The sequence below is a fragment of the Anabrus simplex genome, chromosome 1, assembly GCF_040414725.1.
Source record: "Anabrus simplex isolate iqAnaSimp1 chromosome 1, ASM4041472v1, whole genome shotgun sequence".
In the NCBI taxonomy this organism is placed as follows: domain Eukaryota; kingdom Metazoa; phylum Arthropoda; class Insecta; order Orthoptera; family Tettigoniidae; genus Anabrus; species Anabrus simplex.
This window is the reverse complement of record NC_090265.1, coordinates 1,723,218,693-1,723,240,737: the sequence shown is the minus strand read 5'-3', so window position 1 is coordinate 1,723,240,737 and position 22,045 is coordinate 1,723,218,693. Positions and strand designations below refer to the sequence as shown.

At 37.3% G+C, this 22,045-nt stretch overlaps 1 protein-coding gene across 1 annotated transcript in view; it reads right to left on the bottom strand.

Moving 5' to 3' along the window:
• Positions 1-22,045, bottom strand: part of LOC136858719 (apyrase) — a 168,050-nt gene that overhangs the window by 27,839 nt on the left and 118,166 nt on the right. The window contains exon 5 of the mRNA XM_067138461.2: positions 15,069-15,232. Coding sequence (XP_066994562.2) covers positions 15,069-15,232 — 164 coding nt within the window. The remainder of the gene's footprint in view (positions 1-15,068; positions 15,233-22,045) is intronic.

Below are 22,045 nucleotides of genomic sequence, written 5' to 3'. Positions count from 1 at the left end.
TAAGGTGGATACAAATTTTAATAAATTGTAATCTTGGTTCAATATGGACGAATTATGAAATTTATCTACTTAACTGAAGTAAAGGGGTGCCTAGGCATCCGGACAAAATTTTAAATTTAAGATGTATTTTCTAAATAGTATTTCCTTTTCTTTTGTTTCATTCTACTCTATTTTCAAAACAATGTCAACAATTTAGCAACTTTAACAAGAGATAACAATAAATATTCATAAGAAAAAATAACAAGATAAGCTTTAGAGCTTAATCATCAATAATCTTAAACAGCGGAGAAATAGCTCCCATTTTATAACCGAAGACTTGTAAGTCTTCACAGGACCAATATGTCTACACAAATCTTTGGTTTAATACACTTAGGCCTCAAATAATGATAATACCATATAAAGGTAAATTTATACTTTAACTTAGGTTTAATATGAATAAGATGCTAGAGCTTCCAAAACAAGGTTACGTATAAAAGGAGGTCTCAAACACTGAACTACAACATCGGCTTCAATGGCCAAAGGGGCCAAGATTTCACATCAAGATTACATTTAAAAGCTCACTAGCTTTTACTTAGTTTGACAGTCACTACTGTTAGTCAACAGGGAATCAAAAACAGAATATATGGATAGGAAGGATCCAGAAAAAGAGGAGCCGAAGCTCATACTAGACGGCCAAGAAAGAAAAAAAAGTAAGGTTAATAGAAAAACCGAGAACAAAATGGAATGGGACACTGAACCCATTCAAGCAATCTCATGATATGACTTACCATTAAACCTAATGAGGCAGAAGGCCTGGTGACACAAAGGTAAGCCATACTATGTTGGTGACTAAGACAAGAAAGAAACCAAAACACAAGATATAAAATTTAGAACGAAACTTTGGAAAGCTTATTGAAAAGCAAAGTGAACAAGGGAAACGAGGGTATACACTTTTACATTCTTAAATTACAATGTACGCAGAAGGGGGATTACTCTCCATCTGCAGACAGCCTGGAAACCTACATGATACAGAACTAATTGAAAAATAAGAAACCCTGCATTTAAAACCAGCGATATCTCAGCACACCCTAACAGTTACATGTTAAGGGAGAATGCTGGTATTTTCCCATCACCATACACAATTAAGTTCACATATGATCAAATATAGCTGCGTACCTTACATGCTGACCCAGACTATTCGTCATCTCCAGGGATGAGAATCTCACTTATCGCCACATAGTACAAGATCCAGATAGATACATAAGGTTTAAATTTACAGTATATATAGGCATGAGATAGGCTTTGATTGGTTGGTTTGAAATGAACAGGCATTAGTGGAAACTTAGAAGCAAATAACCTAAGCTCATCTTTGTGCCATTCCCTAAGAAGAAGCAATTCTCGAATAAGTTGTACATAATACAAGTTCCTAGGTGGCATTCAAAATAAAACTAGTGGCATCTTTTAATAAACATGAAAATTAAGTACTCTTCATTCTCTCCCCCTTTAGGCATTAGAAGTTTTTGCCTACCGCTAGGAAGAGGCTGTACTACTGTTACAATATTGACCTCATACCTGAAGGAGGTGGAGAATACAATTTCGTTTACGTTGCAATGATACACATAGGTCTTATGGAGATGATGGGATAGGAAAGTCCTAGGAGTGGGAAGGAAGTGGCCGTGGCCTTAATTAAGGTACAACACAAGAATTTGCCTGGTGTAAAAATGGGAAATCATGGAGAGCCATCTCCAGGGCTGCTGACAGTGGGGTTTGAACCCACTATCTTCCGGATACAAACTCACAGCTGCACCGCCTTAACCGCACGGCCAACTCACCCACCAGGAGAAGAGATACAACCAATCTTAGGATTGCTTACTAGAAAAGTAAAATACTTTTTTGAAACATTTTAAAATATTTATTGTCTGCACAAGTGTTAGTAGAATTATGACTCAAAAGTAACATCTTCTGTGAAAATTGTACCTAAAGTTGTGGCAGAAATTTGAATATTGAAATGAATTTTTTGTTGTTTACACCGTGTTGATGACGTTAACAGATGAGGTGCCATTAAGTGCACGAGGACTACTTACTTATTTTAGAAATGAGTTATACCTTGGAAAGATGCACATTTTGTTTAACTCGAATATTTTATTAATCAGCTTTTCTGTTATTCAGTACACTGGGGAACAATAAATGCAACACTTGTCAGTTGTATGGTTAAAATGCTGGAGTGTTGCATCAAGTACCACCAACCTGAGACATGTGAGCCACTGAGCCCATTGGTGACCCTACAAACCCGACTTTCATAGGGACTGGCTCATTCTCTTTGATATTCTGAAAGATGTGATGAACATAACAATTTTGTTCTAGCCCATATTTTAGCTACTGTCCTCAGGACTCTGGCTTTGATTCCTGGCTGTATAAAATGATTTTAATCTGAAACTATTAATTCTCTTGGCTCAAGGACTGGGTATTTGTGCTGCCTGCAGCATTACTGCAACTTGCAGAACACCATAGTTTCCTGTACATGGCAGAGTCTGCTCACCTTCATCAGAGGGTCTGGCCTTGGAGGGCTGCACAAGATTAGCAATAGCCAATCAAAATTCTAAGACACACCCAAGATGGAGCTATTCCTGCTGAACGAGAAAGTGGTGTACATTGTTCGGGGTCTGGAGCTTTGTACAGTTGTTGCTGGTAGGATGATCAGGCATGGCTGGGGTACTGGTGATAAAAAGACAAATTGATGTTGATGTTCCACAAGTAGCTGCTAGACAGTAGATGTCTGAGGCCAATAGTTTACACTGTGGAGCTGCCTAACACATCCGTCTGGAGAGCAGAGGAGCCTCGAGAGTGGTCATAATCAAGACTGCCATTTCCAAGGAACACAGACTTGGCTTAAATGCCAGCACAAGCAGACCTGAGACCATGGACCAACGATGTGGACCTTGTTGAAACTGGGACAGGGTGGAAGGGCTGAGGATACAGAAATGATGCAAGGAATGGAGGCAGCTTGCTTTGGTGTGAGGAATAACTGGGTGGTGAAGAACAGCTTGTACAAGAAAATACAGTTGGAATGGACAATATCAAACTCATAATGTGACTGATGTATTCTAGCACACCAAAGATCAAGCTGTGGGAACTCCAGAAGACAAACAAAAATAAGCAGTTTCACGTACCTTATTCTCTATATATACGACAGGAAAAGGAAAGAGTTACATCTGACGACGACAGAAAAAGGGAAGAGACGAAATGATAAAGCTACAGGCGTAAAATGACTTAAGGAAAATGAAACCACTTTTTTCTCTGCGAAAATCAAATGTCTTGGTCATATGTCAAATAACAACATACTTGTAGAATAAAAAAATATTAAATCTACATAACAATGAAATATATTGCTAAGATAAATAAGAAATAAATAGATTTTCGTACAAGTCCCCTTAAACAATATTCTTGTAAATGAGTTCAATCTGCCTGTCCTTCATTTCAGCAAATGAATATATATTACTCTCATCTTGAAGTCAGGCATCTTGCTAAGATGCCACAGCAGTTCCTTCTCTATATATAGCTAGAGTTTCCAAGTTAGACAGTCTCTGGTTGGTCATCAAATCCCTTAAATAGGTTTTAATTCATTTAAAGGCACTTGTAGCACGTTTGCTAGAAACTGACATTAACGGAATGAACAGCATCAAGTTAAGCAATTTTGTTCTTTCCATATGCACACTCTGGAGTTCATTATTATGAATGTAAGCCAATAGTTGCTGGGGTTATAATACTGTAATTAATATTGGCGGGCAAGAAAATGCATGAAGTTGAAGGGTTTTCATGCTGTCATTCATTTATTAGGTGTAAGTTTGCTATATTTCGTTTTTGAATATTATTATTTTATTTTTAGATGTGTCTTATAATAAAGTAAATTCAAATTAATTACATTAAAAGCATATCTGAAATGGTAGCCAATAATGGCAACTTTATAACTGAGATCCAAATACTAGCCAACGAGAGCAAGAAGAGACTCTGGTAAGTCTGTCTACTGGGTGGAGAAATCTCGCTATAGGAAAGTCATAGTTCTACAGTCAGCACTTACAGACAGCATTAGTGTTGCTCCATCTGAAAGCTTTGAAAATCAAAGGAAACATACACAGAATGGACAGCGTCTACTTTCGCCTACGTTCTTCGTGTAACTGATGCGAGCCCTAGCATTGCTGAAGTGAGATGAAAATAAATAAAGCAGAGAATACAATAATGTCACAAATGTGGAAATAATTAATGTTTTAAAAATAACTGAATTAACTAGACAATATTTCATTCACAAAATGTTAAGGGTACACACTGTCTACCCTGTCTCCCCCTGATGCTTCGCCCCTGAAATTAGACATATTGAAGACATTTTATCATGACAAAGAAGAAATCCATCTTTTAATGCATTAGTTTAAAAATCTTAATTTGCTTACACAGCAGTTTTCTACTGGACATACTTCTAGCTATTTATTAAAAAGCAATCCAAGGTGCCTCTTTTGATTTGGGATCACACCTTTACACTGGAACAAACTCTTCAGTTGGTGTATGTTACAGTACAGTGGTTTTGCAGCCATGTCTTTATTTATTTCTCAGGCTTAAATCGGTCAACTGATGAGGCATTTGAATGTATGAACATAAGGCTGGCGACATAAGCAACAAACAGTAATGATATTAAATAAGTGATGGCTGATAATTTTATTCATCAAGTTGAACCTTCGATGTTCACAATTACAAGCATAGCTGGAGAGTTAAAACTCACCGACAGACGGTGAAATTAAAAACAAAAAGTAGAAGGTATACCAGTGGCGGATCGTTTGGGAGGCGCTAAGGTGCGCGCCCCCCATGGGGTTCCATTAAATTCGGGAATTTTAATCTTAAATATTAACAAGGGAAATATTTTACTATAAGATTATTATCAAGGGCGCTAGTTGTACTGTACTGCGGTACGATGCGCTGCTGGTCCTGCGCAGGAGGGCGCTCTCTCATAGCGGACCAAACACTCCGAGTCTTACTTGACTGGCCTTGAGGGAGCCAATCAGAGGCATAGGACAGATGTGCTGTTCTAGCGGAGATTCCGGCGCGTTTCTGCCGCGGCCTATCGCTGCAGCCAACCTACCCGAAACAGTGGTGATTTGATTTCTATTTAACAGGGGTCAGTTTGTGCCATTTCTCTCCTAAAACTAGGAACTATTTTACTGAGGCACTAACCTGAGTTAAATGTGCCGGTATATATTTAAAATAGTCTTGTAATTTTTAGGACTATTAACTAATGAAATGAGTAACGACAATAAGTACTGTCTCCTCGCACTTGACTCATGTTGGCCATATTCACTGGAGAGCGTGATGTTCAGCTTTGTGTTGATGAATGATCTCGTGAGGTAACTGTGACAAGGTAAAATTAGGAGAAAGGTTGTGATTTATATGTAGGCGTAGTGTTATGTTTGCACTTCATACAGTATAATTACCGTCAAACATATTATTTTCTTCTCTTTCTATTGAGAAGAAAGTCGAACTGAAGGAGTGTTGGTAGGCCGACACCAGACTTCTCGTTAAAAAAACCGGAGACCAAGAAAAATAAAAATAGAGCTTTCCAAAGACAAATTAATTCTCCTGACGTATATAAAAGAACCCACGGATATCTCAGAAACCTTTTACTGCTTTCCTTGCCTGCTATTCTCCCGTTCTAGGAAAGGAGATAAATGGATCACTACAGGGGTGATATCAATAGTACCATGGACTTTGAAATGCTTGGTAAAGTCAATGTCGAGTCTTGTTTACATGATCACTACAGTGAAACTATTCGTAAACATAATTCGATCGTGGACAAGAAAAGGATAATAATAATAATAATAATAATAATAATAATAATAATAATAATAATAATAATAATCAAAATAATTGCATATGCATTGCACCGTAGAGACCTCGTGCGAATGGCGATATTTTACCTGCTGGCGCCCCTAGCGCTAACTCGCTCAGAATATTCATGTGACGAGTGCGTGTAGCGGCTTGTGCGGGAGAATCAAGTGTGACAGTGAAGGAAGCTATTTTAAGCTGAAATGTCGCCCATAGAGATTTGTGTGAGCTTTCAGAATATTCGTTGGGATAAGTCATATTTCAGTAATCACATATTCCAGGTGAAAGAATGATTGGGAGAAGAAATATCCAGCTTCTGTTTGAGAGAAACGAGCATTAATCAACCGCCTTATGCAGTTAAACTTAAGGTAATAGTTACCTTTCTTTCTGCACCACAAATTATGTGTATATATAGACTGTATGTATGTTCAGTCTTCAGCCGAAAGGCTGGTTGGATCCTCAACAGCTCCGCCATCAGCTGTCATAGATGGCTTAGGCATCACTGAAGAGGCATACTAGGGAAATGAGGAGTGAGGTAGTTTCCCGTTGCTTTCCTCACTGAGCCAGAAGTTGCCATTACTTATCAGTCTGCCAAGCCCACTGAAATGCATGCACCAACTGACCCTATGAGCAACATTTTCACACCATTCATAGCAGGGACTGGCTGCACAAGGAATGGCATTACTAGCATCGCTCATACCTCCGTCACTTTCATATTGTCAAAGCCAAGGATAAGACCGAGACAGATCAATGAAAGTAACAAAATTGCTCTAGCCCATACCAGAAGACATAGTGCACTGTAAAGACTAGGTCCTGCCAGCAAAGGCATATATATATATAGACTATTAATTTCAAACATAACTTTATTATACAGTACATATTATCCGTATCCATTGCCATTTTTCATTAATTAATGCCAGTCTTGTTTTAATATTTAACAGATCGATTGCAACAGGAATGTTCAGTCAGCCGAGTGTGAATGCAAAGCAGGCCTTTCCAAATGCTGCAAGCACATTGCTGCACTCTGCATTTATATTAATACAGAAAGAGATTCTTCAAACTCTTCCTTCCTGCAACAATGGGAAAAAACCTAAGAATGTTGCTGCAGAATATTCTAAAGGTGAACATTTAGGAGAAACGTTCAAGGACAGATTAAGTAAGCGGCCAGTTTATAGTGTATTGTAAAGTGAAGGATTTGAAACATTCAGCAAAAACTGAACTATTTGAGAAAATTAAAATTATAGACTGTGCTTTTACAAGAAATTTGAAGGCCGAGTGTGAAGGTGAATCCTTAATTATCTCCAATTCCATTGTTGAAGCCATCGTGGATGCTGTAGAACAGAGCAAAGAAGACTTTTACTTCAGTGTCTTCAGCAATTAGAACTGTTTAGATGCTATGGAATAAATTACTTGCCAAGTGGCAAGGTATCGATAGTGCGAAACAATTATTATGGGTGCACGTTGCCAAGTGACGTCCTGAATTTTTATTATGACAATGTAATTGTAAAAGTCACAAAATCATAGACATATTCTACTGCAATTGAGACTAGGGCTCGTTCTAAAAATCCTGCGTGGTTCCATCAAAGAAAATTACACATATCTGCCAGCCATAGTGTACGCAAGATCATGAAACTGCAGAGTAGATATTTTAATAAACTGGCAACTCAGCTCCTTATTTCTAAAGACATAAAAAGTTCTGCAGTGAGATACGGCAGAGATAATGAGCAGAGGGTACTTCAGGAGTTCTGTTTATCGTCCTAATGTTGCTTGTCACACCTGGGTTTGTTAGTAAAATAAGAGAAACCCTAGTAGCCCGGATGAGATAGTGCTAGGTCAGGACTGACTCTCTCTTTTGGAGATTAAGTGCCCTTACTCGTGTCGGGAAATGCCCGTGATTGATGAGAATATGTGTAATGTTCCATAGTTGTATATTGACATTGGCGATATCAAGTTAAAGGAAACTCACGTATATTACGCCCAGGTAGGGCCTACAGGCATATTTGTATATTATGAACCTCAACTCCTGTGACTTGTTTGTATATTCTCCATAGAAAAGTGTGAAAGTGTGTGTCTCCAGAAATGAAGAATTCCCTTCAAATATTATTCTCACAGTAGAGAAGTTTTATTTCGAACATTACCTTCCGCTAATTTTCAAGCGTTATACATTGTGTTACATGGCTACCATACTCATGCATAGATTTTACCACTATTCAGACATTTCAAACATGATATAATTTCTACTCGAGTTAGAAGTAAAAAAATTAAAAACAGTGAACTAAATTGATGTAATCATGTACAATTCAATAATTATATAATCATGTTTAAGTTTAAGCCCTACCTAAAAGATACTAGTTGTCTGCTACAATGATTGGAGGACTGAAGTTCACTAAGACACCTATGACTGAGATGAACAATCTTGTCTAAATGAGGTACTGAATGTGTTGCTTATTGTTTGGGAATACTAAGAACTTTGTCCCAGGAGGGCAATTTCTATAGGAGTAGTTACATCCAACCACAGGAAAATTTGTTCTACTCTTTGTAGAACTTTCTTTCATCTCGAACTTGATTTCATTATCTCAACAAACGCAGCCTGATAATCGCAATGTCTCACTTCAATGACGAGAGCAAGTCACATGAACCATTCGAGCAACTTGTCGCCAGAGCGCAGCAACATCCATGCGCACGAGGTCTATAGTGTTCGAAGTGTGTATCTTGATAACATGGTTTCAAGAACTTGAGATATTTGTGGAATTATGAAACTAAGGCTGATATCTATGAGCCGCCACTGAGGTATACACAAGAAATTGGAGGGCAGAGTGGAGTTTAGTGGAGGGCATACAGTGTATACTCATGTATGCCTTTGATTAAAGCCCTGGTTTCTTCCCCTTCCCTGTAGTTATCCATATTTTTTTTTTCCCCACCTTCTTTTACAAGTTGTTTTATTACAAGTTACAAATCTCATGACTGGTTCGTATTGAAATGTACATTAATTCAACAAAAGTTTATCGGCTTGGCTTCGGCAAAGTTCGTATAAGTAACTACATTAAAGTCATGGTCAGACATTCTCAGAAAGTTTTTAAATCCAAACCTGTCTTCTACATCCAACTCATTCTGAATTTCATCCACATTGTGCCTTCTATTTATATATTATCGTATCCACATTCTCCTTTCCTTCTTTCTCAAGAAGGGGTGATTACCTAGAAGTTAGGCCCCTTTAAACAACAACAACATCATTCTCAAAATCCAGTGGCAACATTGTCCTTATTTCAAAATACAAGACACCACCTGAATGTTTTAACACAAACTGATATGATGAACTAACTGTGCATAAACAGAGGAAGTCAAGTTTAATTAGTAAGTGTGGATACAATGTTAAATGAAACAGTATTTAACTTAACAGCAAATACAGTAGACAATACGCGACACTTCCGGATTTAGCCTTGTTAAAATGGGAGACAATTCGCAAGTGCCGCTCCTAGTGGTGTGGCCTGAAAATTAGTGTTGAATTCAAATCTCAATGGAAATGCATATACAGAAATGGATAAATAAATTACATCTAGACAGAGAGTGTTAATAAGATATTCACTTCAAAGTTGCTAAAGCAATTTTGGATAATTAAATGAAAATTTATTTAACAGGTTATTATTTAAAAACTGAAAGTAGTCGTATAACCAAGATTTGAAATGGACTGCTGTGAAAGAGCTTGATCTTTCATTTATGCATTACTTTTTTAGCTTTAGTATTCCTACCTGAAGTTTCATGGCTAGATTTGTCTTTTTTCTCATTTAAAAGCATTGTATCATCACATTAAGACACTTGTCAATAAAAATATCGGCACATTCCTTACACACACGATTCAATGAATTTATATTTAAGAGCTGGACAATTTTTCTTTTAACTTAAAGCCTACTAACAGAAAGAAGATCTATAAATTCATCCTCAAGAACATTCAAAATTTCCCTATAAGCAATACTTGCCATTACATTAGGGTAAAGGAAATTTGCATCATCATATTGTTTCAACAAAATATGTACATTTCTTAAATCACCCATATTTCCTTCAGTGCTTGACAACACATTACGGCATTCCAAATGGGGTAACTTTGAACACAACCAGCCACACACATATGCATATCCATTTTCTTGAATTAAATCAAAACCCACAGATCACACTTACAACAACACATCGGTATTGAAGGTTAACTGCTGCACTATACAATAAAATAAGATTATATTTTAAACCAGTTAAAATATGGATCGCGCAGGTCAGAAATGTTGGAAGTACTGTACAAATCTTTGTAACTCGAAGAATATCTATACAAACACAATGTTTACTTATATTTTCTTGTCATGAGGGAAACGGAAGAAAGACCGCAAATCCTTCTGCACTTCATAGTCATTGTAGCCAAACACAGCATATATCTTTTCACTCATATTTAGAGGAGATATAAAGGAATGACACACGCTACCATTTACTTATGTCAACTTAATACAAACACATAAACAACACCAAAAACTTCACAAACAAATACACGTGCTCTTATGACAGAATCAGTAACTCTCAGGTCACTCCGCTAGACAGAGCTCTAATCACTGTCCCTCGATATCTCGCAGAGTGTCGCGTATTGTCTCTACTGTATTTGTTAACAGTTAACATGTTGGTGGTGTCACCAGTTAACATTTAACAGTTTTAACATTTAACATGTTGTTAAATGTTAATCAGTCGAGACCTGCCTTAACACCTATCTGTGTCAGTGCAACATAAAACAACTTTAATTCAACGATAAAAAAGTTTATTGAGATCCACCTATTCAATACCACACAAACAATGAATTGATTTAATATGTTTTCTAATCCCACTGGAACACATGCTAACATGTTATATATGTGAACTTCAACACTTCAAGTTAACATTTCAAGTCAACTATTAACCAAATGTTCATATACATGTCAATTTCAACATGTCATTTTTAACATATTGTTGTTAAATGTTAATCAGTGGAGACCTGGCTTTATGGCAATGTTGGGGCAGGAAAGGGCTAGGGGTTGGTAGGAAGTGGCCATAGCCTTAATTAAGGTACAGCCCCAGCATTGGCCTGATGTGAAAATGGGAAACCACAGAAAACCATCTTCAGGGCTGCTGACAGTGGGGTTCAAACCCACCATCTTCTGAGTACTGAAAACTGGCTGCACTTAAGTGACTGCAGCTACCAAGCTTGGTTTCTTCCCACATAAAGACTGAAGATCAGTCAATGAACGCTGATTCTCTCCCTTCTGGTGAAACTGGGCGAACTTGATGAGGAGAGAGCCTACCTATTTGAAGATGTAGAGATTGTCCTTGTACTTTTGTGTTTATTGTGTTAATCCTATGTATGACTTGACTAACTATATAACTACAGCAAGATGGGATGGGAGATTTAGTCTCAGCTAATTCTGCATCTGTAATTACTCTTGTGAAGAGAGGTGCCTGGAGGTCCACTATCCAGCTCATTTCAACTATGGCGGTTCTAGAGCCTAAGAGAACAGTCTGAATGAACTGACTGAAGACCTAAATCTCAATTGAGTGTGTACAATCAGTCGTGACTGTGCTACTGGAGATGCCATCTTCAACAACCCTTACTGGCACAATTCACAAATTTATATATAGTTCATGAGGTTCTACAAATGCCAATTAACCACACCTCGTTTAAAAATTTCTGGAAAATGATAGAAGTTTAATTTGTAAACACATGCAATCAACTCTATTGAATATAATAATAATTAAACAATAATAATAATAATAATAATAATAATAATAATAATAATAATAATAATAATAATAATAATAATAATAATAATAATAATAATAATAATAATAATAATAATAATAATAATAATAATAATAATAATAATAATAATAATAATAATATTATTATTATTATTATTATTATTATTATTATTATTATTATTATTATTATTATTATTATTATTATTATTATTATTATTATTATTATTATTATTATTATTATTATTATTATTATTATTATTATTATAGTGAATGCTTAAATTCTCAGACATACTTTCCACAGATTCAACTATTCAAATGGGATGAATTTGGCATTTATTAAAATATTATTTGATCCAATGTGAATGACATTAAGAAGTAATTTTAACTTTAATTTCAAAAATTTTTACCTGTCGTCATGTCACCAGATGCAAAACTTTACTTTTCTTAAGACACACCAAACTTCATAACACAACTCATGAGCACATCACCCAATTTTAATGTACCGGTATAAGTTTTGTCATTGTATTATGTATATATACAGAGTCTAATGCTTTGTCAATTTTTAGCTATAAGTAGCTGAGGATGATCATTATATGATTGAAACTAGTCCCACAATGTGATATGTATAGTCACACATAATAAATATGAATTGATTAGGTGGAATCCTTATTTCTAATTATTGTAAACACTAATTCATGGTGAGAACAAAGGAGACAATAAAACAGTTGTGTCATTTTTCATCCTTGTTGTTCGTAGTATAATGGATCATCTGCCGGAAGGTAGAAAGTGGCAGGAAGGGATTCAGTTAGGTAGAAATATAGTAAGCAGTCTGGCCTATGCTGACAACTTGGTCTTAATGGCAGATTGTGCCGAAAGCTTGCAGTCTAATATCTTGGAACTTTAAAATAGGTGCAATGAGTATGGTATGAAAATGAGCCTTTCAAAAATTAAATTGAAGTCAGTAGGTAAGAAATTCAACAGAACTGAATGTCAGATTGGTGTTACAAAGCTGGAACAGGTAGATAATTTCAAGTATTTAGGATGTTTGTTCTCCCAGGATGGTAATATAGTAAGTGAGATTGAATCAAGGTGCAGGAAAGCTAATGCAGTGAGCTCGCAGTTGTGATCAACAGTATTCTGTAAGAAGGAAGTCAGCTCCCAGAGGAAACTGTCCTTACATCGGTCTGTTTTCAGACCAACTTTGCTTTACGGGAGCGAAAGGTGGGTAGACTCAGGATATCTTATTCGTAAGTTAGAAGTAACAGACATGAAAGTAGCAAGAACAATTGCTGGTACAAACAGGTGGGAACAATGGCAGGAGGCTACTTGAAATGAGCAGATAAAGGGTAAGTTAGGAATGAACTTGATGGATGAAGGTGTACGCATAAACTGGCTTTAGTGGTGGGGTTATGTGAGGTGAATGGAGGAGGATAGGTTACCTGGGAGAATAATGGACTCTGTTATGGAGAGTAAGAGAAGTAGAGGGAGACCAAGATGATGATGGTTAGACTCAGTTTCTAACAATTTAAAGATAAGAGGTATAGAACTAAATGAGGCCACAGCACTAGTTGCAAATTTTTGGGGATATACTAAATACAATGGGTTGGGATATAGTATCATATCTGAAGTACTTATTTGATTATTGTTTGGTCAGATGAGCTATACCAGATGAATGGAGAGTTGCTATAGTAGCCCCTGTGTATAAAGGAAAGGGTGATAGATATAAAGTAGAAAATTACAGGCCAGTAAATTTGACATGCATTGTATGTAAGCTTTGGGAAGGCATTCTTTCTGATTATATTAGACATGCTTGTGAAATTAATAACTGGTTCGATAGAAGGCTGTTCGGTTTTAGGAAAGGTTATTCCACTGAAGCTCAACTTGTAGGATTCCAGCAAGATATAGCAGATATTTTGGATTCTAGAGGTCAAATGGACTGTATCGCAATTGACCTGTCTAAAGCATTTGATAGGGTGGATCATGGGAGACTACTGGCAAAAATGAGTGCAGTTGGACTAGACAAAAGAGTGACTGAATGGGTTGCTATATTTCTAGAAAATAGATCTCAGAGAATTAGAGTAGGTGAAGCTTTATCTGACCCTGTAATAATTAAGAGGGGAATTCCTCAAGGCAGTATTATCAGACCTTTATGTTTTCTTATATATATAAATGATATGAGTAAAGGAGTAGAATCGGAGGTAAGGCTTTTTGCAGATGATGTTATTCTCTATAGAGTAATAAATAAGTTACAAGATTGTAAGCAACTCCAACGTGACCTTGAAAATGTTGTGAGATGGACAGCAGGCAATGGTATGCTGATAACCGGGGTCAGGTTGTGAGTTTCACAAATAGGAAAAGTCCTCAGTTTTAATTACTGTGTTGATGGGGTGAAAGTTCCTTTTAGGGATCATTATAAGTATCTAGGTATTAATATAAGGAAAGATCTTCATTTGGGTAATCACATAAATGGGATTGTAAATAAAGGGTACAGATCTCTGCACATGGTTATGAAGGTATTTAGGGATTGTTGTAAGGATGTAAAGGAGAGGGCATATAAGTCTCTGGTAAGACCCCAACTAGAGTATAGTTCCAGTGTATGGGATTCTCACCGGGATTACCTGATTCAGGAACTGGAAAAAATCCAAAGAAAAGCAGCTCGATTTGTTCTGGGTGATTTCCGATAAAAGAGTAGCATTACAAAAATGTTGCAAAATTTGGGCTGGGAAGAATTGAGAGAAAGAAGAAGAGCTGCTCGACTAGTATGTTTCGAGCTGTCAGTGGAGAGATGGCGTGGAAGGACATTAGTAGACGAATAAGTTTGAATGGCGTTTATAAAAGTAGGAAAGATCACAGTATTAAGATAAAGTTGGAATTCAAGAGGACAAACTGGGGCAAATATTCATTTATAGGTAGGGAGTTAGGGATTGGAATAACTTACCAAGGGAGACGTTCAATAAGTTTCCAATTTCTTTGAAATCGTTTGGGAGGGGGCTAGGAAAACAGCAGATAGGGAATCTGCCACCTGGGCGACTGCCCTAAATGCAGATCAATATTGATTGATTTGATTGATTGATTGATTGATTGATTGATTGATTGATTGATTGATTGATTGATTGAAATAGAGAATTGTGGCAACATTTATTAAATTCACAGAGGCTTGCAGACTGAACGCTGGAAGGCATAATGGTCTATAATGATATATGTATGTATGTATGTATGTATGTATGTATGTATGTATGTATGTGTGTGTGTGTGTGTATCATCACAAGGTTGTCTCGATTATTACAAACAGTGGTTTCTATATTTAATGAAATGATTTTACTTTTCCCTATTTCCTTCACCCCATGCAAGGCAACTTCAAGAAAGCTGTATGGTTCCACATAGAGTTTTATTGTGTTTCTATTGACTCAATTCTGTGAAATGAAAATACGATTCCAATGTTTATCTCTACTTGCCTCATTGACGATAGCGTCAGTAAGGAAACTGCCGATGTTGCACTCCCCTTTACGACACGCTCCCCTTGAGGCATTCAGGAACACTTTGGTCGTACCCACTTCCTGCTTGGCCATTTCTTCCATAGCTTCCTTCCATGGTACCATCTCCTGGAGAATGCCAGCATCTGAAAAGACCAGAAACAGTCTTGGAAATTGTTATTTCTTTCAAACGTATTTTCAGTTTCCAGTCTAACAACCTGAAAAGAAAGCTAAAGTGATGCCGGTAGGGAAGACACCTAAGAGGAGTGAATGTTACATAGGGAACCATTCTCCCCAGGAGTGCAACCGTATCAGGGCATAACTAAGTTATTGCAGTTGTTGCCAACAAAGTTAGTCCCAGGCAGAATCATCACTGTTTTCAGACCAAATCCCTCTACTAGAGTGGAAGTTGGGCAGACTCATGATATCTTATAAGTTAGAAGTAACAGACATGAAAGTCATGAGAATGATTGCAGGTATAAACAGTTGGGAACAATGGCTGGAGGTCTTTAGCAAAAAGGAGATAAGCGAGTTCCATGGAGGCAGGTGTACGTATGAACCATCTTTAGTCGAGGGGTCATGTGGGGTGAATGGAGGAGAATAGCTTTGATATTAACTTGTAAATATTCTTAATATCTAGTATATAGCCTTAAAGATGTGTTAATGTCACATTGATTATGTACTTATTAACACCACACCAATAGATTTTTATTTTGTCTTGTAAATATTGGTTATTAATATTATTTATTATTTAAAAAAATTAAGTGCTGACCTAACATTGAGGTATTTGGTGTTTCTGTATTTTTTCTTTTTCTTCTTTTTCAAAATGTTCATTATTGTGCATATATTATTGTTAGTAATAGGAAATCACTCGACAAGGCCTATACTAGATATTAGAATCATTCCGTATTGACGGTTTTCACTTTACAAAGGTGAAAAATGAGAGTATCCTCCTAATTCAATACAATAAATATTCCGTCATTAGACGGAGTAAACAAATTCAAACAGGTTTCATTTTTTCAACTTATATTATGTAAATTATTTCAAACTCCCCTGATTTTTCACTGAAGATGGCTCAAACAAGCTGAAATATGTTTGAATTTGTTTACTCCGTCTAATGATGGAATATTTATTGTATTGAATTAGGAGGATACTCTCATTTTTCACCTTTGTAAAACGCCTATACTGTTGGCATATTTCAACAGATGTAATTGTACCATCTATGGAAGCTAAATAAATGAATGAAAAATGAATAAGATGAGAAGAGGAAGACTGAGGTCATCGTGGGGAAGACTGAGGTCATGTGGTGTAAATGGAGGAGGATAGCTGGGATATGATGGGTAGGAAGACTGAGGTCATCGTTAAACTTTAAAAAAAAAATTATTTGTGTTATATTGCACTGACATACAGAGGTCTTATGGAGACTATGGGATGGGAAGGGAAAATAGCGGCTAAGCCTGCTATGAGAATGGAAAACTGCAGAAAACTATGTTCTGGGCTGTCAATGGTGGGATTTGAACCAATCTCCTGAATGTAAGCTGACAGCTATGGAACTTGCTAGGTTGTTAACACTAGTGGCATAGTGATTGCATCTCAATGTTTTATTTGTTTTGGAAGTGTGGATGATTCTGATGATTTAGTACCACGTTCTCTCAATTTATCAACACTTTTGTGCAATAATAATTATAGGCTAGCTATTTTAGTCTTTTATTTTAAAATCTAAGGTTAAGGTGTTTTTAAATAATAATAATAATAATAATAATAATAATAATAATAATAATAATAATAATAATAATAATAAAATAGAGAAGAAGTCTAAATTTGTGTGTATGACAACGTAAAACATTCCAAACTTGCTTTTACTCTGACCATGCTACCATGCTACGCCACTGGCGTTTGTGTCGAGTCCTCCCCCACGACTAGTTACTACTTGTGGACCATACCAGACCGTAGTGTCTTCCATGTTCCTGCCAAAGGCACAGAGCACATATGAACTACTCCTTGCACATTCTGAGCTCTTTATTAACTAGGTTTCTTGATCATTTTGCTACTTTTGAATATTCTAAAACTAGCCAGAATGAGTGGCTAGGATGGTATACCACTGGTCCCATGGTATTTCAAGATACTCATGAACATCAACCTCAATGACCATAGGTTCACCAACACATAAATATTCTAGCACCTCCACATCTGAGTTTCATAAAAGTAGTTAGTGGCATGAGAAAAAGAAGGAAGTATTTTCAACATGTTCACAGAAATAGATCCTCCAGAAGGTGTTAGCCATTTCTTTTGCTTCGTATGAAACTATCAAATGATTAGCCAAATCTTCTGAATTTATTCAGACATTGTCAGCACTTCTCTTTGATAGCTGTAATGCTTCAGAGGGATGGTAATTGATACAGAGAGTTAAGAGTTCAGGTGGTGCTACGATCTGCTACTGATGAATATCCAGGCCATTTCATAATGTTTGAATACATCATTTTGATGAGGAAGGCAGTTAACCATTGGTGCAATGTTCTCAAATAATTATATTTAACCACATACAGAATAAAAATAAACCTATTAATACGAGTGATCCTACTGAACAGTTGAAAAAAACCCACGTATGTAATCGATGTAAATATTTCGAATAAACTCACTGAACTTACAGGAACAGTTTGCTTTGATGTGAAGAAATTCTGGAAGACTCTTTCCTTTGTCGGGTGTCCGTTACCAAATGATGTCTTCTGCAAACCGTTCTTTTACACATGGTATGTTAATAACCACAAACACCATAGACTGTAGTGCTTTGTGTGTAATTCATTTAGTAAGAACTTTTCATTGCACTGCTATTACTTGTATCCCTCGATGTTTCACCAATAAATCTGTATTTCTTCACTTGCTTCAACTGCCAAAATTCTTTCAACATTTTCGGAATAATGGAAGTGTCTGTGTTTGAGGGAACTATATTGTTTCATCACCAAGCAACACTAATTCAGTTTCTTCCCATGACCACCAAACGTTATTTAAAACTTCACACTCTTTAAAAAAATAAAATAGTACTGGAAAATCTTGGTCATGTTGTCCACTAATCTTGAAGAAATTGTTGCTTCAAACGTGTGAACAATTGCTTAGCTCTGTCTTAAGGTTCGGAGAATGTTTCAGATGCTTTTGTAGCTGAATATTCAACTTGGGTGGCTTGAAGATTGACACCATTTTTTATCTTTTTTTTAAATAATTGATGCAAAGTTATATTTCTGAAGAACGATATAATCAGATCTTTTTACACTGCAGGTACAGGGAAAGTGGCTCCATAGTTTTCAGAATATCCATAAATAGAACCAATTCTCTGATGAAATTTCATGAATTAATTTTCTATTGGAATCCACAAAAGAGGAGCGTTACGAAAATGTTGCAAAGCTTGGGCTGGAAAGACTTGGGAGAAAGGAGATGAGCTGCTCGACTAAGTGGTATCTTACACGTGATAAAATTTATTCTTGGGTCCGTATTGAAAGTATTTGTATTAAATAACACTGGAATGTTTATACTGTTCTCCCACCTATTCAATACAATCTTAAAAGTTAGGACTGTCCTTATCAAAATATTAGCATAAAATTGATACATTAGATGATACATGTTTCACCTATCAATTGTAGGCATCATCAGCCATATTTTACCTTATGAATAGATCAGGTACCTGATTGGGAATGACTTATGAATGCTGTTAAAAACTATATCTTGTAAAATGGATTGGAGATCGTTAAACAACTAATAAAAAATAAAATGTGGTATACTATAACTTAACAATGTTGTGTTAATATTTGAGTCTAAAAGGGTGACATTCATTTGAAGGTTTCAACATTGATATTAAAAGAGATTATAATAAATGTACCAAGAGGAACTCTCCTTCGTCATGTACTTTTAAATTTACAATTCATACAGGTCGATCTGCATATATTATATTTTTGTAACATGTGTGTTTTTTTTCCTATCTTAATAAAGTACAAATGTTGTCCCGTTCCCTTATGGCCCCAGGGAAATGCGAAATTATTTCCGCCCTGGTGGCACCCTCCAAATTGTGTTGGCAAGCCTTCCTCCGACCTGCGCACTTGTCGTGTTCTCTCTCCACCTTGCCCCTCCTCGCCTCTGCCGAGGGATGGCACGGTGCTCGCAGAAAACTTCGTTCAGTTCGCTTGGAGCGAGCAAGCAGCTTGGTCATCTAGCCGCGAGCGTGGAGGTAGGAAAGCTTACCAACCAACGTTAGGCTTAGGGAGGGAGTTGCCTTATATTGAGAATGTAACGTATTTGTTCTCTTGTTAATAGAGGCTAAGAGCCTTAATAAATAGTAAGAGGGTTTACTTCTGTAAAAGTTAATGTGTTAACGGGGTTTCTTTTAATTCAACATGTTGTCACTAAAAGGAGTTTGTTAAGAATTGAGAATTGAGAGTTGTAATATTTGAATTGTTGGAGGGCAGGTCCCCCAATGAATACGGACTTTGTTTGTGCGCACTCATTATTGTAATAAATGTTCAGCATTACAACGACTCGGTTTTCGCTGACTGCGTTATGGGTCTCCTTGCTCGTCACTGGTATTCAGCCTTCGGTCTTGAAGCCCGCACCTTCCTTATTTCCATATCGCTGCCAATTTTACTTGGTGCAGCAGTCTGGTAGCAGAGCGTTTATTTGTGCTCCTACCAGTGCTTTCGGGCAATTTTGAGTGTGCGTGGTCTCTCTCTCTCTTTCGGTTACGGTGTTTCCCATTCAGCTTGGTGGCCGGCGATATCTTTACCATGGCTACTCGAGACGTGGCATATCCTGGGTCTCTTAGAAAAGAAGAGTTGTTATACGAACTGTCAATTCGTAATGTAGAGTCTAAAGGGACAGTTAAAGCGGATGAGTTATTATTACGAACTAATTTAGATAAAATTGTTGTGGTACCCAAGGTCTCTGACGGTGAGGCTGCGAGTGTGGCGTCCCTTATTCAGGCCAATTTGACTGAAATATCCTCAGTTATGGATTTTTTAGAGAACGATGTAGCGTCTCTCCATCAGTTAAAACGAGTACAAGGGCGTCTAACCCATTATGTTTATCGGACGGAAGATTTACTCTCCTTAGAATTAAAGGAGGAACTGGTAAGTCAAATTGGAGCTTTGAAGGACAAGGCGGTCCAACTTTTAGGAAAGGTTGAGGCTTGGTTGGCCGCACTCTCCATTAAATCTAAACCTGTCACTCCTTCTGTTAATCGGGTTGACGAGGAACCCAATAAGGTTATTGGTAATCCTGAGTTGGATGGTGCGCAAGGCTTGCTGGAATCGCAGCAAGGTTCTTTACCTAGGATTCTCCCCCAGGCTAATCTTCCAGTTCAGCAATCGATCTTGCCTTCTGTGAATTTGCCCTTTTCTAGTATCCCTCACCCGTTAAGTAGTATGTTGAAAAACGTTCCTCGTTATTCGGTAAATTCTGCCGATGATGTAGTTACCTTTTTGCGATTTTTTGTGGAATTTCAGGATCATGCTCTTGTGTTCGGGCTAACTCACGTTCAAATATTGCAAATTCTTTATCCGTATACTACAGGGGTGCTTTCCAATAAAATAGTTAGTGCTATTTCTGATCAGTTGTCACTTCAGCAGTTTCATGCTTATTTGCTTACTCATTTTATTCCGGCTAGGGCTCTCAGCTCTCTAGTGCTGAAATTTTATTTCAGGGTTCAACGCTCGGACGAGCCTTTAACAGAATATGTTGCTGATGTTAAATTTTACGCAAGGTGTTTGCGTTACATTATACAGAAGAGGAGATCGTTCTCACGATCGTAGAGGGCATTTCCCCGTTATACCGCTCCTGTCTTTGTTTTGCTGCTCAACCTCACAGTTTTGCGGAGCTCGAAGCGATACTGGTATCGGCTGAAGGTGTTCGCCATGCGGACTCACTTCGTATTACTAGCTTGCCCCCGGTTGGTTCTAATGACAGGGAGTCTGTGGTGGTTCGTAAGCCTAACTTATTAAGAAAGTGTTATAATTGCGGTGCTTCTAATCATTTGCGTAATAAATGCCCCTCTCGGTCTCGTTACAACAGTCAGGGTGCTAGTGCTGGTTCTAGGGTAGAGGTTCCGCCCAGAACCAGTAATATTGTATGCTTTCGGTGCGGGGTCGCAGGTCATCTTGCGCGACATTGTACCATCCATTCAAATAGCTCTTGACTACAGCGGGAGGTGGTGCAGGACAATGGTACCGCCTTGCCTTCCCCTGTTATTAATCAAACATCTTGTTCGTTTGGTGAACCGTCTCCTATTTGCCCTGTGGGCTGTTTAGAGATATCTACGGAAATTAAAGGTTTGAGTCCGTTGGTTGAGGTCGAAATAAACAATGAGCCCGTTTCGGCCCTTCTTGATTCTGGTAGTGTGGTGTCATTTATTAGTGAAAGATGGTTTGCTTTACATAAAGCTGTCTGTAAATTTCCTCATTTATCTCCGGTTTTGCATTCGTTTGTATCAGCCAATTCTTCCAGAATTGAAGTCCTGGGACTGGTAAAATGTAAAATTCGTCTTTCCAATTTTACTTGGAAATTTTCCTTGTATGTTGCGAGTAATTTACCGTATCCTGTCATTCTTGGTTCAAATTTTTTTGATCATTCTGGTTTAGTCTTAGATATTCAGGAGCGTTCATGTTGGTTTAAGTTTTCACCAATGAATAAAATACCTTTGCACATTAGTAATTCTGCTTCAGCGTCGTCGGTATCGCCGCCTCAGGACGAAGTGGTGTCAGATCTTAGCCATTTGACTGAGGATGAGGCGCAGCGTATTAGGGAGTTGTGCGAGGCCTACCCGGATGTGTTTACTGAGAAATTGGGGATGACGAATATCTTAGAGTATAAAATAGAGGTCACGGATTCGGTCCCTGTCAGATTTCCGCCCTACCGTTTATCTCCTCCTAAGATGCAGGCATTAAAGGAGATCATTAACAACATGCTTGAGGAAGGGATCA